Raw genomic sequence first — 27,513 nt, 5'->3', positions numbered from 1 at the left:
CCATTTACATCCCAAATAGTGCTTGAAAATAGGAGAAGGCAGCACGTCGGGGAGGCAGGGCATATAAAAGAGAACAACAAGAACTGAATCTTGCCAACACTGTCTGGTGAGATACAGAAATTGACATGAACACAGGAGGCAACACGTAAGCTACTGAGCATATGTTTACCACATACAGGCTCGATTCTTCACTGCGGGACACACTACCAGGGATGTTGACGTAAAGACTTCAAAAGTGAGTTGGCATGTTTTGAGCCAGTTTTGGAATCACAAATTCAGGGTCTTTCACTTACCAGCTGTGGAACCTAGGCACATAATGTCTCTTGCAGCTCAGTTTCTCTATAAAATCATGATACTATTACTACTTTTCTAGGTTGCATTACTTAACATAAATGAGGTAATATAGGTAGAGTACGTGCCACGTGCAAGCATTCAACAAATGGTAGCCAATGGATGATCCCATGTGAGTAACAAAGGTTCGGGGCTTTACTTTCCACGTGTCTCAGAAGTTGGGTGGGAGGTAGCCTAAGCATCTTGAGGACTCTCTCAGCATAAGAAATCTAAATGAAAGACTTCATCTCTATCTTTACCTTATCATGCTTTAAGTTTTTGCATTATCTGAATTCTGTACCTATAGTTCTTCAAATACACTGTTTTTATCTCTGTGACTCTTTTTCTCACTATTCTTTATGTTTTGGCTACCCAGAAAATTCCAGAAAAGCAGGAGCCATAACACCCAGTGCCCATAACTCCTACAGTGCCCTGTGCTACTCAATATAAACTTGTTAAAAAAAAAAAATTAATAAGTTAAATCTTTATGACCCAGGCCACGTTCTATTCTCTTTATGTATAGATAAGAATAGTTGATGTACGCTCAAATGAGTGATGAGTTTTAAAATGATTTCCCACTTAATTCATTTTACAAGTACTTACCAAGAATCTTATTGTGCTAAGTGTTCTAAAGAAGTGTAGAGCTTTATACATTTGCCATTTACCAGTTTTGTGATGTGTAAAGTTACTTCTGTGAGTATCCGCTTCCTCTTCTGTAAAATGGGGATCATGATAGTACCTATCCCCATGATTAAATGAGATTATGTACAAAGACACTTAGCAGAGGGCTCGATACAGAACTGAATGAATGGTAGTTTAAAACAAACACCAAACACAGCTCTTCCCAATTTGTATTCTTCTTACCTGCTAAAACACTGGCATTAGTATTATTTCTGGTACTCATTTGTTTAGTCAACATTTCCTGAATATGTATTATAAGCCTGGAATAGTGTTAAAGATGTAAAGGTGAACACAATCCTGGCTGTCAAAATACTCATCATCTGGTGGGGAAGACAGCTAGGTAAAAAGATAATTATAATGCAAAACAAGAAGCAGGAAAACAAGGTCTTAAAGGTATTCCACAGGTACAAGCATGGAGGTCTACACAATTACCTCTATCCACCTGGAGGAGACGAGGAGGTCACTCTTGAGAAGAGTCGTCAAGGATAAGCAGGAGAGGGCTGGCCAAAGAACCAAGGGGCAAAGTGAGAGGCACGTGCAAAGAAACCTTACAAGACAGTGAAAGACCCAACAAGGTCGCAGCGTGCTGGGAGGAGGAGGAAGGAGAGCAGAAATGAGAGGAACTCAGACCCAGGGAGGTGAAAGCCATATCATGAAAAGCCTCATAAGACAAAGTATTTTAAGTTACACAATTAGCTTTTTTGTTTGTTTCTTTTGAAACTTTCTATTCCTGAGTATTGTTTTACTGGTAAATTAACATGGCTACCCTTATGTTCTATTGCAAAAGGTCATAAACAAGAAATGCTGATCTGCAGCTAGGCTTCTGTGTCAATTGCTTTTCCCTTCCTCAAGCAAAATCCATTTGCCTTGAGCTCAGGGACAGCATGGTGAAAGGGCAGTCTTTAATTGGGGTATATACCTTCACATGGACATTCCACTCCACTGGGGTAAGGTCAACAAACTAACCTCCAGAGAAAAACCTCACTGGAGAGGGACATTTCAAAAACGGCATTTAGTCACCTCTGAAATACCTTTAAGAACTAACCCCCTGCTGGCTGACCAAAGAAAGTGTCTACAGTCTGGGACCTCTTGACCCCACTTTCTGCAGGAAATCAAGCAAATTTAAACCTCCATAATTTACTCAAGACTCTGGCTTCTGCCAGGGAAAAAGCAAACAATACAGGCAATTAACTCTGTTGCCTGATTAAATCTCTATTATGGCAAGATAGGGCATGAAACCAGGCACCCAGCAATACAGACCTGAAAAGAGGTAAAGCCCATCACAGCTGCACCTTTGGAATCTTGGCTATCAATGAACTTTTCAAATATACTTGATGAAACTCTTCACTCCCAGAAGGGAGGAGATACGGAAAGAAGTGTGTATTATTCGGATAAAGAACAGGCCTTTGGCCAAAACGCCTTGTTCATCTCTCACCCATCCTCCCACCCTTCACTTCTCACTCCTACAAGGAATATGCATTATAGAAGCTCCAATAAGAAATGCTACACTGTTAAATTGCAATCACACAAAAGTAATCCATAATAGCCATGGTAACTGTCAGGTCACAATGCCAGCTGTAGAAAAGTTCTTTCATATCACTTATTCTGGAAAGCCCTGGTGAATAAGCAAACTAGCAAAGAGAGTTGTGGGCTCAGGTTTCAGGATGCCTTGAAAAAAAGGCCTTGGGAGACTAAGCTTCAAGTCAACTACCAGTTCAAAGGAGATTCTCCTTCAAGAAAGGGATTCAAACTCAAGCAACTAGTTGTGCCTCTGGCAATCCCACACAAGGGAAGTTGTCTGGGCTCTTCTTGCAATCCTGTTTTGCTTTCTTGTAGTTAAAAAGTTATGGTAGCTCTGTATGAGTCTAACCAAAATCACTCTAGCCAAGGTTACAATACAGAGACTGGAGAAAGGTGGTGAGCACATAGCCTTCACTAGCCATTCTGAAATGCTCTTGCTGGAGCTACTGGGGATAGTAAAAGGAAGAGTGAGGAAACCACATTTCATTACCAACTAAAGAACTCTTTCAACCTAAACCAAACCAAATCCCAGTGCAGGAGAAATCAAGCTGCAATGCTGCATGATTCAAAATTTAATTACTATTACTGTCCGTATCAGAGATTTTTTTCTGTCACTATATATAACATCATGTGAAAATAAGAGACTTCAGATATTTGAGTCAACCCATATTTAAATGAAGCTAGTCTGCCTGAGCAGAAAAGTGAGAAGTCAGAGAAGAGAGGGAGATAGAAAGACAGGCCTGTTACACAGAAGCTTTTGAGCCCCTGGTAATGAGTAGCCTTACCTATTCCTACCTTGATAGAAAGGGCAGTTTTCTTGGCTGTTTTGAAGTTATCAACCCTTACCTCAATGTGGTTTCAATTATGAATTACCAGACTAAAAGGGGAAAAAAAGCTTTGATTTATTCTTTTTTGCTCCAATTATGCATGATGTGTTTCCACTGAAGACTTTGAAAAGTATTTCATCATGCCTCTCATCCTGAAGTGGTCAAAGGGCAAAACCAATACGAGTTAACTCTTTCATTCTCCTCCAAGTTCAAAGAGACCCGCTATCAATGATACTGGCCAAGGCCTTTGAAGTCAACAAAGCAAGGAAAGGGTTAAGCATTAGCATCATATTACTAATGTGAATAAGGATGGTGTCCCTTATCCAAAATGGTGAGATGATATTTATGTTAATGGTTACCGGGAGATTTGAAAGGGGCAATCGGTAATGTGGCCCATGTTGCCTTAACTGTTAAACCTCTATGGCTCCAACTACCCATAGCACAGCAAGCATGGGCGGACTCGGAAAACTAGAGAATTACAGAGACCTAACGATGTCTTCAAATAGGATCTCTTAGCTCAAAAGAGAAAAGATTTGGGAACAAGTCTGAAGTCTACTGCTGCATCGTCTTTAATTCATTTCACTCGAATAATAACCAATTGTTCTGAAAAACAATAATGACACTGAAGGCCAAATCTCACTGACTACACAATAAAAGGACACATGAAAGATGAAGAAAACCAAAGGCGAGAAATCCCCTTTGGGCTTCAGACTCAACTAAGATAGTAAATTGTCAACTTAGAATTCCTGTAACCGATTTACAGTAATTTGTTCCTAAATGAATTTTCTATAAGGTGGAAGTGAAATGCATCTGACCACATTTGGGGGCACTGCGGTAGCAGGTACTGTGACTGATATCTGAAGAGCCGCAGAGACTAACTCAGGGTCACAATAGCAGGCCAAATATTTTTACTGTTAGTCTCTGTTAAGATCTTTTTCTTTGTGTACTGCAGTTTCATTATGATTACCTAGCTGGATTTATTTTTACTTACCCTGCTTGTGGTTTGTTGGACTTCCTGGATCTGAGGCCTAATGTTATTCAATAGTTCTGAAAATTTTTCAGCTATTATCCTTTCAAAAAGACCTCTTTCTATTCTCCCTCTTCTCCTTCTGGAACTCTGATTAGACATGCAAGGGTACTTCAAGCAGTCCACGGAAAGATTCATATGATCTTTCAATTCTATTTTTCCACGAGCTTTCTGATGGACGCTCACATGTTGAACTCTGTTCCTCTGTTCTGCACATTGCTCCACTTCTCCTTCAGGTTTCCCATCTCTTTGTCTCTTTAGGCTGCATTCTGAACAAGTTTGACTGTGAGTGGCTCATTTTCCTTAGACAATTTGTAAGAATTATTTGAGACCTGATTCAAGATAAAAGTTCCTCAAGACAGGGTTTGTGTCTGCTTCTGCTGGTTCCTATCAGATCAAGACCACTTTCAATTAAATTCCCTTCTCAAAGGTTATTTGGACCACACTCATAGTATGAATTTGGATCACAACCCACTTGGGGGTGGCTTGTGATTACAGTTCTCAGCACTAGGTTCAATATAGACAGGTTTACTCCTTCTTTACCCTCTCACTAAAGGGTAGATCTTTTTGTTTTCTGGCTTCATCCAGGAAGTTCTTGTGAGATTCCCCAACTTGGATGGGTTACAGGCTTTAAATCCTGCTCCCCACCCCCCAATTCATACAATTATCAGGTCAAAACTCCAGATCATCAAGCTCTGCAAAAATCTCCACAGCACAAGCTGGTTTTGGCTCCCATTCACCTCCCAGGATACCTACTCTCACTCCGTTTTAGGGGTTGGCAAGTATCTTACTTTCATGCCAGCATGGCACTAGGTTAAAATTGCTTTATAATACTTCATTTAGTATTTTAATTGTTCAGTTGAGAAGGTCACTTAGCATATGTAATCTATCATAAAACCAGGGACAGAAGACTTTCTGTATTTTCACTGTCAGTCTAATTATGTGCCATTGTGTTCCCTATTTAATTTGTGGGCCAAGTTTGGGTACAAGATGGAAACAATTACAAAAATATGGCAGTATATAATAATAGATGAAATGATGGGCAGGGAATCTCTAGACTAGATGAGTCACACTACTTCTTCAGACCTCCATTTCTTCATTTAAAAAGTAATGTGATAAGGAGGCACGTCTTGAAATAAATAGGTCTCACTTCCTTCATCTGTAACAGAATCACTTTTGGGTTGTAAGGATTAAACAACAGAAAATATATAACAGGGCCTGTCTGGGTACAAAGAATGCCCTCCTGTAAATTCCAATTTTTCTCTCCAGAGTCCCATTCAATTCTAAAACGGATGTTTCCATGTGATAAAGCAGCCTTGTTAGCAGTCTTATCACTAACAATACTTCACTTTTTATAGCACTAAATCAGTTACAAAATGCTTCCACATATATCATTTTTCATAATAATCCTGAGAAACAAGTATTATTCCCATTTTACAGATAAAGATAATGAATTTTAAAGAGATAAGAAACCTACACAAGATCAAACTAATAAATGGTCTTGAACTCAGGTTTGATTCCAAAATGTCCTTTTCAATGGCCTTGATTAGCAATTAGTATTCAGTTACTAATTGTTACACTATTCTTCTGAAGATATTATGATCATCCCTAAACCCAGTCCTACAGATGAACAAACTGTTGCAAAGAGAGATTTGGTAATAAATCTCAAATCACTCAGATCATCACCAGAAAAGAAGGGATTAAAATTTGCAGTTCAGGAATTTCTGGGCTCTAGTTAGTTTACTGAAGGCTCACAGGTTAAACCCATCTGAATGGCCTCTTGAAAATTCTCGTTATTATCTGACTTTAAGCTACTCCAATTTTTTCTTTATATAGCTCTGAAATTCACATTTGGCTAAATGCCCACCCTTCTTCTATACAGCCAAACTACTGTCAAGAAGAGCAGGAAGGGTTGCCACTGATTGCTTTTCAGGTAGTAGAGGAAAAAGTTGACATTTCATCTTCACATTTCATTTTCCTCTTGCATGGAAAGGAAGCCAATCATTTATAAGAACCCTCATCTGGCTGCGGCTTCCATCAGTGGAATGGACAGAAGCCAGTTAAATGGTTCAACACAAGCCATATTAAAAGAATTTGGAATAAGGAAAGAGAGGGTTCCATATGCTGACACTTTTAATAATTCATGAGTTATATCAGTCTGCAAGTAATAAATTTCACTAAATATATCTATGGTATGATTGCTTAAAATACTGGCAAAGATACCACACCATTGATTTTATTGGTTCACAATTTGATATAACGATTCAGCTGTTTGACAGTTCAAAGGTTTGGATTATTCTTAGAATATGGTCTTAAAACATGCAATCATCACCCTCGGATCTGTTACTTCGTAAGTATACTGAAAACACTTAAAAGAAATACTCAAATGAAAAAACTAGTAACTTATATGATTCAAATAAACAAGACTGATCTATAATCCAAAGACAAAGTGTCCAAGAATGTTAATGTTGGCTTAAACTACTACTTCTCATGAGAAGTAAACCAAATTTACAATTTCATCTGGCTATACCGTACTTGAGATACTCTCACAGTTTGAAAGAGCAGCTCATTCTCTGGCCAGGGCATAACAATGTTGGTTGCCAGCCAGCCCATTGCCTATATTACAGAGGTCAGCTCTGGTATGGGGATGACTTTACTGGCTTGGTAAACAGGAACTCTTGGGGATGATTAAATTATAGTGTAGGACACACAAGCTCAAAACACCAATACAGTTATGACCAGGAAAACCATGGTTTTTGTACAGTTTTGAGCTGACAGGAGCATAACACCACCATAATTTGACACAGAGTGGAAAGAATAACCTCTATGATGTAGTATTTCTTAACTCTTAGTTTCTCTGGAATACCAATAAGTCATATGTTTTGTCTCCTATGTTTTATCTTTGCTTCTTCCTGAAAAAAAGGCATGAACCCACAAGAGCAAGGAGTCAACAGTGGATCACAGTCCAACAAATTTTTGGAAAGTAAAACAGACGGAGTCTTCCTCCTCAAAATCCTCTTGCTATAAAACACATAGAAATGTAAGATAAAATATAATAAAAATCCTTTTAAATATATAGCTAAGATCCAGGAAAAGATAAGTCCCTAGGGGTCAAAAATGCAGAAAAAGCTGTAAATGAGAGCTGAACGCACAGGAACTAGTTGGCACTGTGGCACTTTGGGGAGGGCGGAGGTCGTTGCTGGGCTTGGTAATGCAGGGGGTTTGGTTTTAATGCTCATGCTGAAAGAGGAGACATAGCTTTGGGCACAAGGAAGTGAAGGAGCTAGCAATGGGACTGGCACATGGAGTCAGAACCCTTGAAGGCCCGTACAATCAGTGAAAGGGTGGGCCAGAAAAAGTCACTCATAGAACAGGGAAGCAACACAAATAATTTTTCTTTCTCAACCTGAGCTTGAGTTGGTGATGGGGGTGAGAGGGAATCTCCCACAGGAACTTCTAACAGACACTAGCCCTCATGCAGGTTTGGGGTTTGAAGGGACTTCATCTGTATTGTATGGAAACCTCCAACTGAGAAATTAATGTTAGAAAATGATTTATCCCTGTGATACCTCTGGAACACCTGGAAGAAGCAGAAAAACAAGAACAAACAAACCCTCTGGAAAATACCCTTCTACTGCAGGTTGCCAAGATTTCCACAGAAAACCTCACTGAAGATGAACTCACATTCCAAAATCATAAAACATATAAAGAAATGATGCAACGACAACAAGATCAGACCTTACAAGGAATTCAAAAATTGGATAAAGTAAGTCTAAAATGATTAAAGAACATACAAAAAAACATAAGGAAAAAAACACTATGAAAAAAAGACCAGACAGATTTGAAAATCAATTAAACAGAACTTCTACAAATAACCACTGAAATTTAAATCACAATGGTTAGCTAAAAAACCCATTAGTCACAGCTGAAGAAAAGAGGAAAAAAGATATGAAAAAATTATCCAGCATGCAGCAGAGTGATAAAAATGTGGAAAACCTGAGGGGGTTGGGGGGGAATTGAGAGACATAAGGTAAGAAGAACAGAATGAAAGAGGTCTGACATAGATTTACTAGGATTCCAGAAGGAAAGATTAGTGGGAATTACAGATATGTAATATTCAAAGAAAAAGTGACTGAGAATTTTCCAAAACTAATTAAAGACATAATCCTCAGATTAAAGAAGAAAAATCATTCTCAAAAGCAGACAAAAAATGAGAATTAGAAAATCACCATTTGGCAACCATTATAACAACTGATTCAGGCAAGAATCATTAATGGATTCTAAAACTAGTGGGTGAAAGTTTGAGTAGTAACAGGCTATTTGCATAGTCTCAAAGCATTTTCCCACAAGACACATAATAAAAGAAAAAAAACAGTAACTTGACATTGGAGAAACTCGGTGAAACCTGTGATCCAAGTTATCATCACCAGTAACGGGATAAATTGACATCACGTGTCCTCCAATATGATACACTGGGAACACATTACTTTTGTGATATTCTTGTCAAAAATGCATAACTTGAATCTCACTGTGCAACAGCATCAGACAAACCCAAATCAAGGAACATCTTACAAAAGAATTGACATGTTCTCTTCAAAAATGTCAATGCCATGCAAGACAAAGACAGACAGATATTATTGTAGAATAAAGGAGGCTAAAGACACATGACAGTTGAATACAGTCCATGGTCTGAGATTTTCTTTTGCTACAATGGACATTTTCAGGATAATTGACAAAATCTAAATAAGGTCTATAAATTAAATAATATTATATCAATGTTTATCTCCTGATGATTTTGATAACTGAATTATGATTCTGTATGAGAAGTATTTAGGGGTAAAGGTGCATCATATCTGCAAATTCCAAAAGGTTCAGGAAAAAATATATATTCATACACATTCACGTACACTCTGACAGTCCCCAACTGAATGATGGCTGAACTTAATGATTTTTCAACTTTACAATGGTGCAAAAGTGATATGCATTCAGTAGAAACTGTACTTTGAATTTTGATCTTTTCATAAGCTATTGATATAGCCTTAATAATGCATATAATAAATATTGCTTTAATGAAAAATGATGATACAGCACTACCTGCAAGACGTGAGAGGAGAAATGTAAAAGGGAAGCGGAGAGAACAGGAGAAAAGAAAAAGTGCCAACTCAAAGCAAGTAAAAAGATGTCTTACGAAAGAAACAAACTGCACTATATGCATTTCATGGGGAAACAGGAAGATAAATAAAGTTAAAAGAGTTGAAAGCAATTACCCCTTGGCAATAGGACCTAATTTTCATTACATGCTGTATTTTACTGTTTGAATTTTTAAGCCATACATGTGTTAATCCATACTATTTTTTAAAACATAAAATTAAAAAATAAAGCTGAGAAAATAAAAAGAGAGCCAAATATCAAGAATTAACCTCTGGTGGGAGCAACATGGAAATTTTTCTAATCTGCACCACCGTAATGACCCATTTATTAGAAAATTTCATTCAAATATTAATTGAAAGACCTATAAAAAGGATAGAGTATTAAAAATGGAAACAAAATTCACTATCCTGAGGTTATAATACTCAACTGCCACATTTCCCTAGTAACTTTTGTTACTAAATCATTTAAGCAAACCTCAAGGGGAAATTACCATGGCACCTGAAACTAGGGAAAGGGAATCTGATGTGCAAATGAGTGAGAGGTGGTGCAGGAAGATGACTTTTCAAAACATTCAGTGTGTTCTCAATTAATCTGCTGTCAGATCCAGCTCCTACAGACTTGGAAAAATTATTCTACTCACTGCCCTCCTACATGCTATGTGCTGTAAGGAAGCAGTCAGGTTTTGATTCATGAAAGCTGGAGCCATAAAAACCGTCTATAAGTAAGCAATGGAGGAGGACTGCATCCAAGGAAACAATGTGTGTAGGTTCACCCAGCACCACCACCGAGGCTGCCGTGCAGATGTGTGTTACACAGGTACACAGTCTCTCTCTACTAGGAAGGGTTTAGCATAGTCATGCAAAAGATCTGATTGACATCCTTATTTTTTATTTATTTATTTATTTTTTTTGTCGTTTTTCGTGACCAGCACTCAGCCAGTGAGTGCACCGGTCATTCCTATATAGGATCCGAACCCGCAGCGGGAGCGTCGCCACGCTCCCAGCGCCGCACTCTACCGAGTGCGCCACGGGCTCGGCACTTGACATGCTTATTTTAACAACATTCCCGAGTCTGTCTTTTCATACCCCTTACATGTCATCCCCATCTGGATCTCGCTTGTGACCCAGTCTTTTCCACTTTCTATCTGACCATCAGAATCAGCCAAGTTCTTTGCTTGGGGTCCCAGATCAAGCTCTTTGGATCTTCTGGCATCTCTCCATCTGCAGACCCAGCTCAGCTTTCCTTATTCCCTGGTTGCTGATGACCTGACACTTTCTAGCTTGTTTGCACAGAAGTAAACGGTACTCAAGGAAAGGTCTGGAATTTAGGGTACTGTACTGGATCCCTTTATGTGACCCTATAAATGTGTTATCTACAAAAACAATAGACTTCAAAAAGCTTACACTTACCTAAAATTCAAGCTAAAATTTCTAAATTCCATACATATTTTTATCATATCTAGGCAGTGGGAGGAAGAAGGGGAGAATAAGCCAAGGCCTCCTGGCGGGGCAGGGTTGGCTTTCAAATTCCAGAGAAACATTCCACAACCTGGGAAAGCTAAACGGCACTGAGTTGAGTTAAGCAGACTGTTAACCTACTATCTTTTCAACTTAGAGTTCTGCTTCATGCATCTGAGCTGGTACTTCTTCAGCCTGTAGAGTGATTTATTGCTTGTTAGTGTTTAGAGCTGAGTGATATTTTCAGCAGCTTGTACGACCACAACCTTTGTGAGGGCCGCCATCTGGACATCTGAGTACAGGCTGCCCTGAGTTCTTCATGTAGCTGAGACATATATAATTTGAACCCAGTCTCTGTATGCTTCTAATCCGAGCCCTAGGGATCAAGAAAAGGAACTGGATGGGGAAAGAGGGAGAGCCTTCTCCTGTCAGCGGGTTAGGACACACACAGTGAATCAAATCCCACATCAAAATATGGTCCCCAGACAAGCAGCATCAACATCCAAGACTTGGGAACTTGCTAGAAATGCAAATTCTAGGCTCCCACCTGAGACCTACACACTCTGAATCTTGAGGTGAAGTGGCAGCACTCTGCATTTTAACAAGCCTCTGATGCACACTGAAGTTTGAGAACCACTGCCCCAGGACAAGCTCTGCCACATTCTGCCCACAACTCTGATCCTCAGGGGTGACACTGGCCAATCAAGTGCTCTTACAAAATACTCTCATATGGCTGGCCCCTTGCCCTTTCTATCTTCAAAAACTGGACTTCGACTGAGGATTATAGAAAGTCCAGGTAAGTATATAACCCTCATCTGAGGCTTTGATGCAGCTAAGTTGCCACTCTGGACAGATATCACAGGAACAAGCTCTTGTTTTTCAACCTCATTCTTCTGCTGGCTACAATAATCCATTTTAAGTCACTTCTCCATTTTTCTTATCAATTTTTACCAATGGTCACGAAGACCTTGACTGTCTCCTTTTTCCATTCTAGGCCTGGTATAATAAATGTAGAAAGTAAAAAAATCTGAGGTATCTTTATTAGTGTTACGTATGATAGCAAACTTGAAAAAATTAAGTGTTGATCAAAAGAGTAAATAAAATTATGACATATTGATAAGATGGGATATAATCTTCCAAATCACGTTGTAGAAAAATAACATGGAAAAAAACTTCATTGTATGTGATTTTAAGACTATATTACATACAGTTTTCAAAAATTGTCATTGAGAGAATATGGACATTCCAGAAATCCAAACATTCAGTTTAATGCTCACTTGTCTTGGTCTCTGTCCTTCTGCATATGCTCACATGCAGCAGAGAACCAGAGGTAAGGGAGGGAGGGTGTCCAAGGAGAGTCCCAGCCATACAGTGAGCCCCACACGGAGGGATAAAGGTCTGCCAAGATGTGAGGCCAGAAAGGGCACTAAAGTTAGAAGAGATACATAATGGAGTATTTAGGAAGATGATAAAGCTTCACTAATACCTGCAAAAAGGAGAGAAAAATAAAAGCATGGAGAGACTGAAAAGGTAAAAAATATAGGCTGCCTTGACATGAGGAGCTAAGAAAATTAATGATTAAAATATACACTCTTCCCCTCACAAGGAACTCTAACTTGGTGAGAAATTCACTCTAAAGAGAAGATTCAAAACAAAGGACCAAATTTCTCCAAGACAGATTTGCTACTTTAAAGTTATGCTCAAGAATTGTTGCATCAAACTCTTTTGGATGTGGCACAATGGGAATAAAATAACCAGTCTCATTTTAGTGAAAAGAATGGCAATGTGTCTGGTGATGTGAATACTCTGTAAGGCCATCCCTCACCATCTTCATCACCCACACACAGAGGCCTTTTTTACATTAAATTAAGGCGGTTTAATCTGGCCAGAACACAACTCTCGAATCTCACCTCTTCCCCTCTTGTCTGAGCAAGCTCAGGGCATGGCTGAAGGCCCTGACAGCCTATCTTTGAAAAACCCAGACCATCACTTGATTTACGGACCAAGACCGATACCTACTCCCACTTCAGGGTGTCTGACATTATAAATTTGATGGAATCTAGAGGAGAGACTCCCCTGCAGGTTGGGCTCATAGTAATCTCATCTAGAGTAGGTTAAATATTTCTGAAGGGGAGGGGAGTAGTTAACTTGAAATAAATCATTGCTATCCAGGCCTCCTGCCAGTTGCTTTCACTGAAGATGCAGATATGTGCAACCCACTGTTTTAAATCCTGGCTCTCATCACCCAGGCTCCTAGAAAAGTGATTAATACCAAAGTACCCTAAAAAAGACTACTAAGAAAGAGTTAAAGAAAAAAATATAGAATACATTTTCTGGTTGTGTATCTAGATTTATTCTTTTTATGCTAATGTTCTTTCCAAAATTGTTGAGTTTAGCACTTTGACTATATCGTCAAACATATCTATTTCAAAACTGCAAAATTTCATATTGTTTTCTCCTAATCTATATTTTTACAAAGAGAACTAAAATTCCAACCATTTACTCTTGTTAAATTCTCTTAGCTTTAAATAAAAGTACATGATAAAGTCCCACTATTTCCATTCTTTATGTCTGGGTCATGACCACCTTACCTGTCTGAATTCTCCTGCAAAAGAAATGTGATATTCTTTTTCTCAAACTTGTACCATATGCTTGGAACAGTAGTAATGTTTCAGCCGAGAGGAGGCTCATGACTCCCATATAACTCCAGGCAATTCAAGATAATGTACTGGTAGAAGGCCTGGGTTCTCACCTGTTTACACAGCTTACCATTTAGATGACCTTAGACAAGTCATCAGGAACTGTAAGTCTCATCATGACTGCTTTAAAGATGACAAAGAATCTATCACTTTCCCTACCTTCCCAGCAGGGTGAGGGGCAAATAAAATGACGAATGCCGCATCGGCATGTGAGTGAGTCTTGGATGGCTCAAGTCCTGGGATTCTGATCCTCCTCCCTCCCTCCCTCCCTTTTTCCCTCTCTCCATCCCTTCTTCCTTCTTTGTATATTAAGGGCCTCCTGTCTGAATTAAATGGTCCTAGGTATTATGAGGAATACCAAGATAAGTCAGAAATGCCCTTATGGTGCTTAACACTTTACAGGAGATTAAACTTCTATATGTGTTAAGTTACAGGAGAGAAACACAGATAACATGCTCTAAGAGTTAAGAGGAGGAAAAGATTACTTCCTGCTGAGGAAAAGCTCGCGGAGGAAGGGGTATATAAGCCAACCACTAAAGTCTGTATAAAATGCAGACGTTTGGGGATGACGGTGAAGAAAGGCATGCCAGGGAAAGGGCCAACAGTCACAATGGCACAGAGAGAAGGAAAAGCATGGAGCATACCAGGAAGGAAGAAGCTGCGTCGCCGGAAATCTAGAACTCGCTGAAAGGGAACAGAAGGAAGGAAAGCTAGAAAGGTAGACTGGAGCCAGACTGTGAAGGCCCTGCAGTAGACTGAGTTTGGACTCCAATACCATGCTCACCTATGACCCCCCATGCACCCAAATATCTGTCTGGATAAACTACACCATGTACCTCAATCTTCCTAAACTTCTTCCTCACTCACCAGTGAGAACAGTAAATTCTCCCAGATATTGCTCGAATTTGTCCTTTATTAATTCTCACCTGGATTCCTGAAATAATCTACTGCCTCCAGTCTTGCCCCACTGCAATACATAATCTGTTCTCCACACTGATATTGGACAGATCCAGAAGGCAATCTTACCACATTACTCCCCGGCTTAAAATGCCTCAGTGGTTTCTTCTTGCCCACAGATAACACTCCAATACCTCACATACAATGCAGGGTGTTCTGCAATCGGGGCTCTCTCCAGCCTTCATCCTCTGCCCCACAAGCCTCCCTAACTCCTGCCACACTGAATTCCTTGAAGTTCCTTAAACCACCCTGCTCCCTTGTCCCTCTGTACTTTTGAATTCATGGTGCCTTCGGGATGGAGCCTGACTTTCTCCCTTTTTTTTGACTAGATAATACCTATCCTTCTCTTTTAACACTCAGATCTATTTGATATTGTTCTGGAAGTACTAGCAACACAACTGGATAAAAGAAAAAAAAAGATTCAAATATTGGAAAAAGGAAGCAGAATTCGCATTTGTAGATGTTATCATATATCTAGGAAATAGCAGAATCAACTTTTAAAAAGTTAAACCGTAGAATTCAGTAAGAGAGTAGTTATAAAATTAATATACAATAGCCAAAATATGTTTTTTACAAATGGTAACCAGTTAGAAACTATAATGTCAGAAAGTATTCCTTTATCAGAGCATAAGAAAGAAAAAAATCTAAAGAAAAATTTGTCAGGACATGTGAAAAAGCTATATAAAGAAAACTTTAAAATTCCACTAGAAAGACAAATCTTTCTTCCAAACAACAAGTCCCATTGCTATGTAAGCTCCCCAAAGGCATGGCCCCTTCTCTGCTTTGTTCACTGATACATGCAAAGTACCAAGAACACTGCTGGTACATAGCAGGCATTCAATAAGTGCCTACTGACTAAATAAATGCCTAAAACAATCTAAAAATACAATGTGATACCAATCAAAATACAAATTGGATTATCTGGGGAAAACTGACAAAGATAACAACCTTCCACTTGAAAAATACACATGAAAGATCATTTTTCACCTAGCAGATGGGCAAAAATTCAAGTACTCAGGTTTACCAAAGGCATGGAAAATGAGAACACCCAAAATGTTATTTGTGGAACTATAAAACGATTTAGTCTTTTGAAAGGGCAATTTCTCAATATCTATCATTCAAAACGTATATTCTCTTTAACAAATTTCTTAGCTGAAATTAATTCTATAGATACATTCACACATTTATATGTAAACATAAAGAATGTCCCTTGTACTACTGTTAGAAAATAGAAAAAAAAAAAAAAAAAAAAAGCAATCTAAATGTCTATCGATAATAGACCTATTGTATAAGTTATACCCAAACAATGGAAGACTACTATACAGCCATCCTAAGAAACTACAGTAGACCTATACAGAATGAAATGGAATTAAGTCCACAATCAGAAACGGCAAGGTGCAGAAAAATACATGTAGTATGATCCTATTTGTGTTTTAAAATTACATAATTATGCTTATATGAATAGAAATATCCTGGAAGGTTACCTTTGGTAATGGACTCAAGGAGGAGATGGACAGAAGGAAACTTTACCTCAAGCAAAACAGAAAGATGTTTGTTGTTGTTTTTGCCATAAGCATATACCTATCTCCTCTCAGGCACTGCTTCTCAGGCACCACCTCTCAGCAAGTATGCTGGCAGGGAGATGCCTGGCCCCTGTGGTCCAGGGCACTCTGTCTACCACTCTATTATGGGACTTCTCATACAGTCAGGGCTTGACTTGCTAGCTTCACAAATCAGGGAGAGCTTCTTTGAGGGCAGGGACTGTCTTCTTTTTCTGTATTCTCAGCATCTCACAGAGTTCCTAAACCTAGTAACCATTTCTTGAGCAAATGACTGTGGCAATCCATAATGTGTCTAGATCACTTCTGCTTATTATTTTCCTCACAGGTGTTAGAAATGTTAATTGAAATAACATTTTTAAAGCACCCAGCACAGTCCCTGGCAGAGAGTAAGCACTCAAAATATAAGCTATTGCTATTAAGTTGCTTATAGAACTTTTTCAAGAGTTCTAAGCACTTTGATTGCAAAAGTCATCAGGAGGTCTCTGACTTCCAAGTTCCATAACTCCCCATTATCTCTGCAATAAGTAAACAGACTGTCTTCCTAAGCACTTATAAAACAAACTGGAAGCTGCTCCTTCTGTATTTCTTACTTTTGTCAGCATTGCAAAATTACGCTGCCCTTATGAGACCCCAAGTATAAAAAGCACACTTACATCTTAGAAAGCCAGAATTTAAAAAACATTTACAATTGTAGTACATTTTCCTTTCTCCCATCCTAACAACTAAACTATGCTTCACAGGGTTAAGACTGGAATTCACTTACCACGGCAGGAGGGTCATTCCATTCTTCATAGGAGATGGCAGCATATGGATAGATCCGGTCATTGATAATCTGCAGGGTTGCCAGGGCAATGGCTTTAATTGACTGGAAGTAAGCTTCCCAGAACCACTGTGCCTAGAAAGAAAATACCATTGTTTTAAGTGAGCAAGCAAGTGAGACAGAGTGGGAGAACTAGATGCTCCATCACAGCCAACTCTGGGTCTGGGTGATTCTTTTATTTCCCAAACAGCAGGGTGCCAATGCTGTTCAAGAGCAGTCAGAATAGAATGTTAGCAAGTAAAATACACATTGGATTTAATTTTGACACAAGAGAAACTCTGTAAAGATGAAAATTTTAATGTGTTATACCACATAAGTTTATATTCTATTTTTAAGATATAACACACACAGTAAAGGGCAAAAATTTTAAGTGTACAGCTCAGTAAATTTTTACATATGTATGTACTCTTACAACTACTACCCAGATAAAGATATAGAACATTCCAGTATCCCAGAAAATTTTCTCTTGCCACTTCCCAGTATCTAACCCTTCTGAGAGTAACCATCATTCTGATTTCTAGTGTCCGCTCTTAAATTTCATGTAAATGGAATCGAACAGTATTTACTCTTTTGAGCTGACTTCTTCTGTGCAACACTTGTAATATCTAAACCAGGTTTTGGTATCAAGGTTATGCTGGCCTCATAAAATGAGTTGGAAAGTGTTCCCCCTTTTCCTAATCTTTCAGAAATTTTACACAAGATCAGCATTATTTCTTCCTTAAAAGGTTTTAGAAGAATTCAAAGAAACTATTTGGGATGGGGGGAAGGGAGGGTGTGTGTGTGTGTGTGTGTGTGTGTGTGTGTGTGTGTGTGTGTGTGTGTGTGTGTGTGTGTGTGTGTGTGTGTGTGTGTGTGTGTGTGTGTGTGTGTGTGTGTGTGTGTGTGTGTGTGTGTGTGTGTGTGTGTAGGTGTTAAATTATGAATTTTCTTTCACAGATGTAGGATTCTGCATATTTTTCATGTCTGTGTGTGTCAGTTGTATAAGCAGTGTTTTTCAAGGAATCTGTGCATTTCACCCAAATTGTTAAATTTATTGGAATAAAAGTGTGCATTAACATCCATTTAATGCCTGTAGAAATACATCTCTTTTCATTCCTGTTATTGTTCATCTGTTTTCTCTTTGTATTTGATCAGTCTTACTGAAGATTTATCAATTTTATTAATCTTTTTCAAAAAATCAACTTCTGATTTTTTTGATTTCTCATCATAATTTTTCAATTTCATTTCTGCTTTTTTATTATTACTATTTCCTTCCTCCTATTTTAGAGGAGTTTAATTTTGCTTTTAACTTCTTGAGATTAAAGTATAGATCATTGATTTCAACCTTTCTTCATTTTTAATATATGCATTTAAAGCTATAAATTTCCCTGCATGTAGTATTTTAAATGCATCCCACATATTTATATACCATTTTCATTATCTTTTAGTTACACAAATTTCTAATTTCCATTCTGACATCTTCTTTGACCATGGGCCACTGAGAAGTATACTATTTAATTTCCAAACATTTGGGGATTTTCTGTTTATCTTTCTGTTACTAATTTCTACTTTGCACTTTGATTGCACTGTAGTCAGAACATACATGTGATTTCAATACTTTGTAATTTATTTTAACTTGATTTATGGCCCAGACATAGTTTCATTGTTTGTTTAAATGATCTATGTGCAATTAAAAAATGTGTATTCTGTAGTTGATAAGTGTAATGTTCTCTTTAAATCTTCCATAACCTTACTGATTTTTGTCTGCCTGTGTGTGTGCATGTATGTATGTGTGCACATACCAGCATATTTCAAAATGTTCATGGAAAAATGAAAAAGATAATACAAATCTTTCCATGAACTTTTTGAAGACCCCTCATATATATATAGATAGATAGATAGATAGATAGATAGATAGATAGATAGATAGATAGATAGATACACATACATACACACTAAACTTTGTGCCTTCAAACTTGTCACAAGCTTCTCTCTTATAAAAAGCATATAATGTAGTTTTAATATTTTATCCCATTCAAAAATCTTTGGCTTCTAATTATAAATATAGTCCACTTATACTTAATGTAATTACTGATATGGCCAAGTTTAAGTTTTTCTTTTATTCCAATTTGTTTCATTTCTTCTTTTTTCCTTTATTTCTCCTTTCTCACCTTTAGAAGTAATCAAAAAAACTATTATTATTCCATGATTTTTTTCTTCATTAGCTTGCTGGTTATTCAGACTCTCTTATTCTTTCAGTAGCTATGCTAGCAAGTAAGGTAAACATCATTGATTATATTATAGCTCAAATTAGCAATTTTCCAACTTTCCAAACAATGAAAGAAACTCCATTTACCATCTCCTATCTGCTGTGCTATTAATGTCAAATATTCCTATTTTTTTTAATGTATTTTATTTTGTCAATATACAATGTGGTTGATTATTGTGGCCCATTACCGAAACCTCTCTCCCTCCTCCTTCTCCCCTCCCCTCCCAACAACCTCATATTTGTTCGCTTGTCGTATCAATTTCAAGGAATTATGATTGTTTTGTCTTCTCCGCCCCCCCAGTTTATTTGTGTATTTACTTATTTTTAGCTCCCACAAATAAGTGAGAACATCTGATATTTCTCTTTCTGTGCCTGACTCATTTCACTTAATGTAATTCTCTCTAGGTCCATCCATGTTGTTGCAAATGGCAGTATTTCATTCTTTTTTATAGCTGAGTAGTATTCCATTGTGTAGATATACCACATTTTCCATATCCACTCATCTTATGATGGACATTTGGGCTGGTTCAAACTCTTAGCTATTGTAAACAGTGCTGCGATGAACATTGGAGAAAGATATAACTTTGACTTGATGATTTCCATTCCTCTGGGTAAATTCCCAGCAGTGGGATAGCTGGGTCATATGGTAGATCTATCTGCAACTGTTTGAGGAACCTCCATACCATTTTCCATAGAGGCTGCACCATTTTGCAGTTCCACCAATGGTATATGAGAGTTCCTTTTTCTCTGCAACCTCACCAGCATTTATCATTCAGTCTTTTGGATAATAGCCATAATACTTCTATTTCTCATATTTTAAATCCCACAAGACATCATTACTTTTTTTAAAGTAAGTTTTCATTTATATTTACCATATATTATTATTATATTATTCCTTCTTTCCTTCATACATATCTGAGCTTCCATCTCAAATTATCTTCCTGCTGCTTGAAGACCTTATTTTATTTCTTTTGCTGCAGGTCAGCTGGCAACAAATTCTCTCAGTTTTTATTTGTTTGAAAGCTTCTTTTTACCCAATTCATTTCAGAAGGATATTTTTGCTGGTTAGAGAATTCTAAGTTAGCAATTATTTTCTTTCAGAATATTCAAGGCATAATTCTACTGTCTTCTGGCTTTATCCAATTTTTTACTAATAAATCAGCTGTCAATGTTACTGGTGCATCATTGAAGATAATATGCCTTTTATTTCTATCTGTATTTTAATATTTTTCTCTGTCTTTGGCTTACAGCAGTTCAACTATGATGTGCCTTGGTGTGGCTCTTTGTATTTATCCCACTGAGGGCTGTAGAGCTTATTCAGTCTGTGGTTTGATGTCTTTCATTGATTTTAGAAAACTCTTCAGCCAATCTTTCTTTGAATATTGCATCTGTCGCACACTCCTCTTCTTCTGGAACTCCAAATACACATATACGTAAAATATATTTCACAATGTTTTCACTATGTCCCATATATCTCTTCTTCTCTTTTCTGTATTTTTCCTCTCTGTGCTTCAATCTGGGTATTTTCTACTAACTTTTCTCCTGTTTCAATAATTGTCTGTCCCTTTTTCTTTGGTGTCTCAACTGTTGTTAAACCCACGTATTGAATTTTTAATTTCAGTTCCAGAATTTCCATTTGACCTTTTTAAAAGTAGACCTCATATCTTTGTTGAAATGCTCCTTTCTTTTCTTCTATTTTCTTGAAGATAGTCAGTTCCTGACTGATAACTCCAATATCTAAATTACCTGTGAGTCTCTTTCCATTGTCTGTTTTTTCCTCTTCATTTTGATCATTTGGTTTCAATTCCTAGAATGCTTAATTTTTTACTGAATGCCAGAAATCCTGTTTGAAAATTATAGAGGTTTTGCTTCTTTTTTTTTTTTTTTTTTTTTTTGTCTTTTTCGTGACCGGTACTCAGCCAGTGAGTGCACCGGCCATTCCTATATAGGATCCGAACCCGCAGCGAGAGCGTCGCTGTGCTCCCAGCGCCGCACTCTACTGAGTGCGCCACGGCTCGGCCCAAAAAATTATAGAGGTTTTGGATGATATCCAAATTATCTTCTTCCAATTAATGGGGTCTCCAATTAAAGCCTAGGATATTTACCAGGACCTCTCTATTTTAACAGGCCTTGAACACCAACTTTTATCTCATCAGTGCTATATATGAGTGCTAAAATATTCACACTGTTCATTAGGTTCCCAACTGCTGCTTTCTACAGGGATTCTTGGAGTCTTGCTCTGATCATGTATACCTTAGAAGTTGGCATACACCTCAAGGGATGATTTCAGGCACATTTTTTGCTTTCATCCCTGTGGTTCTCTCTTTCCTGGGATTTTGTCCTTCAAATTCCAGATAGTCTCTAACTGGTAGTCCCTAACTCCAACCTCTAAGACCCACAAGAGTGCTGCTTTCTGTTAGGACTCCATACTCTTGGACAGTGAATGGGAAAATGCCCTCAGGGAAAAAGCCAGAGTGACTATGTAGCTCACTTCCCTGTGCTTCCTTTCCTTCAAGTACTGACTGCTCTCTAATGACTCTAAACAGCTGTTTTATCTATTCTAATAAGCTTTTATATTTCTTTTTCTTTTTTTGGCAGAAGGATTACTCCAATATCAGCTATCAGTCATGGCCCAATACTGTCTTTTGAAAGAAGACAGTTTCTTTTCCAAGCAGAGGTTAAACTCAGTTTCTAACAAAAGCAGGATGCTGGTCTACATGATCTCTCCAACTTCATTCAGATCTATGATTCTACTCAAAATTAGAGGCTATTAGGATTTATGCAAGGGGGTGAACATGTGGAAATTTAACATGGGGAAATTGGAAGTATAACCAAAAGAGGTGAAAGAAAAAGGTATTTTCTAGTCGAGAGTTTTTGACTTTAGTTCCGTTTCCAGGGCAAGTGTTCTATCCCTGAGTTAAAAGCCCAGGGTAACTTCTAAATTATGTAACTACTATTCTCCCCACTAACTATAAGAAGGCAAAGCATCACAATGAGAATTTCTCCTACTCAAAGCAAAGCTGAAATACAGGTTTAGCTTCCAAGGACATCTGACTTACACAAGCTATCCTGTAGTTGACCATCTAGGTACAACTGGTTGTCTGTCTGCTGCTGCTTCTTAGATAAGCCCTACACACTCCAATCTCACTGCTGCTTAAATTCATGTTGCTGCTTTCTCTCCCATCATACAGCCAAAAATATTTATATTTTATGAGACCTGAAAGAACCTGTCTTTTCTGTGAAACCTTTACTGATGACTCCAAAGACCAGCAATCTCCCCTTACTATGTAATTCTACAGCACTTACAGCCTTTACCATACAGGTTAGCTCTCTTCTATACTGCTCTATAATTGTTTGTCTGTTATTTCAGACAATCACTTTTCTCTCTCCAGCTAGACTTGGGCATAAAGACTGGCATTTTTAAAATTAGCATCCTTGCAAATGTTAGTATTTTACCTACTACAAAGCACTTTTTTATCCATGATCTCATCTGCTTTTTATAACTTATTTGGGGCAGATGCAAATTTCCTTCTATACATGAGGAAACTGAGATCCAAAGATTTTAAGTGGCAGAATCACAATTCAAACCCATGATTCCTAACTCTAAATTCAGACTTTTTCCACCCCATTCTAGAGTATGAAGAGTACCAGCACATGATAAGTTTTAGAAAATGGTCCTTTTTCAAGAAACTGAAAGGTGTGAAAATTTACTAAGTAGCATGAGCCTAGACACAAACACATATATATCCTGAACATTTACCTCCTTTTCTACCCAAATGGGTCCATCACCATACATTCTTTTATTTTAAGTCATATTCAAATTAAACCACTCAAACTTACGCATTCCAAAGCTCCGTGCTCACATGTAATCACAAAGGAGACAGAAGCCTTTGAGATTTATAGAAAACAATGACTGGTAACAAATCCACCTAGAATACCAGCCAAAGACACAACTGTGGAACAGAGCTTCTAATTTAAGATGTCTCAAATCATCTCAGCCTATCCACCAAATTACAATTCACTCAGAAAGGAAGTAAGTTTTGCCAATAATCACAGCTCAACTGTCTGAAGATAAGTGAACTTCAGAGGATAATTGAATTTCTCAGGCTTAATTGTTTCTGCAGGACTTCTGTAACACCTTGAATTATTCAGAAGGCTGTATAATTTACAGCCCCTCCAGGACTCAACATCAGACATTGTACACACAGTGGAAGGAGTTTTCAGTTATGCTAGCAATGTACAAAAGTACCACTATTCTCATCCAGAAAGCAAATGCAAATAAATGCTTATTATGATCCCACCCCCACAAAACATGGGCCACATTTATATTTATATGAAAAGTTTAAATGAGGGATTCTTCAGCAGCTATGTAAATTCCCCAGTCACTCTAAACTGTGGAAGCTACACAGTTGAAGAGTTAAGTCACATATGTATAGGTCATATCAATATAACCTTAAACAAAGCATTTAATCTTTCTTCATTAAACAGATACCACTGTAGTTTTATAAAACATGCAGATTTTACAACAGAAAAACTACAAAATTCCTGTGACACTTCCAAAAATGAGTATTATAAAGCCCCTAGAGGGCAGGGACTGGGTCAGCTTAAAATTATTATACACAAATAGGAACTTCAAATAGAAATTGATGTCTCAGTTCATACATTAATTAAACGTGACTTATTCCTTTGATTTTCAGTAACATAAAGACAAGAGGATTAGCAATGACAAGTGTTTAAGGGAAACCAGTGTGGTATATAATGGAAACACGGTTACGGAGCCTCCTGTGCAATTTTAAGTTATTTAGCCTGGCCGTGTCTTCTGAGTCTGTCAGGTGGAGGTCACACCATCACGTGGACTTGTGACGATTCAATGCGATGAGGTTTATCAAGCTCCCCATTCAGAACTAGTGCAGAACAGGCGACCAGCACATGTGAACTCTCTCCTCAACACTCACATCCATCCTGTTCCCTTAGGGTCTTTGTCACTTACATTAGAATAAATTTAACATTTGATAGCACTGTTTTGGGGAGAGAAGAGATGAAGCGTAGGACGAGAGATGAAATGGGATTCCGGTGTTACACTCCATTCATCACAGTTTCTGAAGACAGTGAAGAAATTCAACCCACCACAGAAGAGTTAGAAATTATAAAAATACATCAAGTGGGAGTGTGATAGCACTGTATACTGAAAAGTACAGCAACCAATAATATGTCCCTTCTAACTTAATCATGAAGCTTCCAAGGAAAAGCACAGTCTTTCTCCAGAAACTCCATGAGAGTGGGAATGGGTCTGGTTTTGCTCACCACTGAATTCTCAGCATCTAGCACAGTACCTGTCTAGGAGCAGGCAGTGAAACATCTGCTGAAAGAACAAATGCATGTAACAACACTCCCTCACAGGCACGAAGAGGCATAGGCACCACTGGCACCCCACAAAACTTTTCCAGATCTTCTAAGTTCTAATCCACGAGACTTAAAGGGGAAAACTATCATTTTATAATGAAATCACACCTTGTATTGTACATTGAATTTTAAAAGGTGGAAGATGGAGGGAGTGAACTTAAGGGAGAAAAAGGAAAATCTGTTTCTGGATGAAACAGCAAGACAGAAATGGTACTAAGAATGCCCTCTACATTATATTTGTATAGATCATGAGAGAGAGAAACAGTTTTTAAAATTATGCCATGTAACTTGGCTACCTGAAAGTGGTCAAGATACCTAAAAGTACAGAGATTAAATAACAACCCCAATTACCCGAAGTAGCCCAAGAGCATCTTCATCCACTGATGGCTTTCAGTGCCCTTTAATGAACCAGTCAACTTCAGACTGCCCCTTTAATCAGAATCTCCTGAATGTGACCCAGGTTAATGAGCTTCATTTCGGTAAAGGATTTTTCTAATGAAAGCTTCAAAATAAAACAACAACAAAAAAGATAAACTAGCCAGATCTGTTTTTGTCCTAATTTCTTAGTGCTAGTGCTATACAAACAACTGACAATGACATGTAACTGTGGATCAATACTTGCTTAAATACTGCACTATTTCCCTTTTCCTAACTCAGTGGTCACAACATAAAGGATCCCCTTCTGCTTAGGACAAATAAAGCCACAAGAGAAAGTGTAATCCACCATAACAATGAAAAAAGCCACCAATAACCTATAAACATCATAACATTTCTTGGGCCCATTAGAGAGCTGTGGTCATAAGGAAATCAAGGGTACCAAATTTCATAAGGTGGCTAGCTCCTCCAAGGAGAGATGGGACACACAAATTATTTCAGTTTTGGAAGAGCAGAGGAAGAAGAGCTGGCTGCCACTAACGGAGCCAAAGAAAACAGCTAAAATTTTAATAAATTCTTAAAACTGAGTGTGGACCATCAGGACAGTTTAGAAGCTCTAGACACAAGGGGATCCACACTCACTTGCAAGCTCTTTCTTGTTGGATATTTCCCAGAGAGATTAGGTATAAAACCATTCCTACTTAATGGACTTTTTGTTATCCAAAGCAAAAGCCTTAAAGTGCTGGGGGAGGAGAAGGAAACCCTCCCAACTCTAACATCCAGATGGTGATCCACTGCCTCTGGGAGAGAAGTAGAAAGGCAGTCTGTCACTGGGGAGGGGAGGAATCCTTCCAGCTCCCAGTATACAACCACTGAGGTCAAAGCAGAAGCCTCTGCTCCCAAGGGACGGGAGGAAACTCCCCCAAGTCCACCATAAAGCTGCTGTGGGAGGGGGAAAAGACCCTCCCACCACTAATCTCAGGCAAAGGTACACTAAAAGCAAAAAAGAGGGAGCAGTAAAAGCAAAAGCCACCTTTCCCAGGACAAGCAGGTCAGGATCCTGCACTGACACAAAGCAGAGTCTACCACCTGTAAGGGAAGGGCAGGAAACTCTCCAGCCCAAGACCCTCTAAAGACGAAGGGCAGAGTAAGCTGCCACAGTGGAAAGGAGCAGGAATGCTGAAAAAGCCTCATCCCTGAGGCCCCAGCAAAATGGCGTGAGACTGAGGCTGAACCAGGGGAATGGAGAATCCCACTGCCCCCCACCATGAGCCTGGGACCAAGTACAAACAACAGTACTCTACCACTGACGGATGGACAGGAAAGTGGAGAAAGGTGGCAGTCAGGGCCTACTGAAAGCAGAGGGCTGGTAGGAACTCTGAGAACTCAGTAGGCTGGGCCCCACACCAAGCACAAGGTAGCAACAGCCACCCACTGGAGCACTTGAAGATGTCATGGGTGCAATGAAGGTAGTATCTCTAGCCACAAAACAACCCAAACCCATCCCAGTGACTCAGTAGATTGAGTTGGCCTCCCACACTAATGGACTGACAGAAGAAAAGGGTTGCCCATTTCTGAACATGCTATTTACCTTAATCTATTGTTTTTCTATATACAATGTCCATCATTCAATCAAAACTTATCAAAAACAAGGAGAAAACAACCCACTGTCATAAAATAAAGCCATCAGTGGAACCAGACTAAGGATGGCTACAGCATTGGAACTATTAGACAGGAACTTTATTTATTTATTTATTTGTTTGTTTGTTTGTTTATTTATTTATTTATTTATTTATTTATTTATTTATTTATTTATTTATTTTAAATTTTATTTTGTCGATATACATTGTGGTTGATTATTGTTGCCCCTTACCAAAACCTCCCTCCCTATTTATTTATTTTTTTTTAAGATGACTGGTAAGGGGATCTTAACCCTTGACTTGGTGTTGTCAGCACCACGCTCTCCCAAGCGAGCTAACCAGCCATCCCTATATAGGGATCCGAACCCATGGCCTTGGTGTTATCAGCACCACACTCCCCCAAGTGAGCCACAGACTGGCCCTTAGACAGGAACTTTAAAATAACTATAATTAATATGTTAAAGGGTTTAATGAAAAAGGTGGACAAGTTGTATGACCAGATAGGAATTTTCAGTAGAGAGATGAAAAATGTAAAAAATAATCAAATGAAAATACTAGAAATGAAAAACACAATATCATAGATGAAGAATTCCTTCAACAGGCTTATCAGCACACTGGACACGGTCGAGGAAAGAAAGAAATTATCCAAACTGAAACATAAAGGGAAAAAGAGTGAACTAAAACAGAACAGAGCATTCAAGAACTGTAGGACAATAACAAATACTCTCACATACCTGTAATTGGAGTCCCAAAAGAGGAGAGAAGGTGGAGCAGAGAACAAGGCAGCAAAAATATTTAAAGAAATGACAGCTAAG

The 27,513-nt window shown here is 38.3% G+C and overlaps 1 protein-coding gene across 2 annotated transcripts in view; it reads right to left on the bottom strand.

Moving 5' to 3' along the window:
• The window catches only part of EXT2 (exostosin glycosyltransferase 2), a 151,101-nt gene that overhangs the window by 63,398 nt on the left and 60,190 nt on the right, over nucleotides 1-27,513 (bottom strand). For both annotated transcript variants that reach the window (XR_010023370.1, XM_063093088.1), the window contains exon 8: nucleotides 16,976-17,107. Coding sequence is in view for 1 of the 2 variants with exons in the window: in XM_063093088.1 (XP_062949158.1) it covers nucleotides 16,976-17,107 (132 nt within the window). In the remaining variant the exon portion in view is untranslated. The remainder of the gene's footprint in view (nucleotides 1-16,975; nucleotides 17,108-27,513) is intronic.

Source organism: Cynocephalus volans, chromosome 4 (genome assembly GCF_027409185.1).
Source record: "Cynocephalus volans isolate mCynVol1 chromosome 4, mCynVol1.pri, whole genome shotgun sequence".
Taxonomy (NCBI): Eukaryota; Metazoa; Chordata; class Mammalia; order Dermoptera; family Cynocephalidae; genus Cynocephalus; species Cynocephalus volans.
Note: the sequence above shows the minus strand (reverse complement) of the source record. Positions and strands in the feature narration are given on the sequence as shown.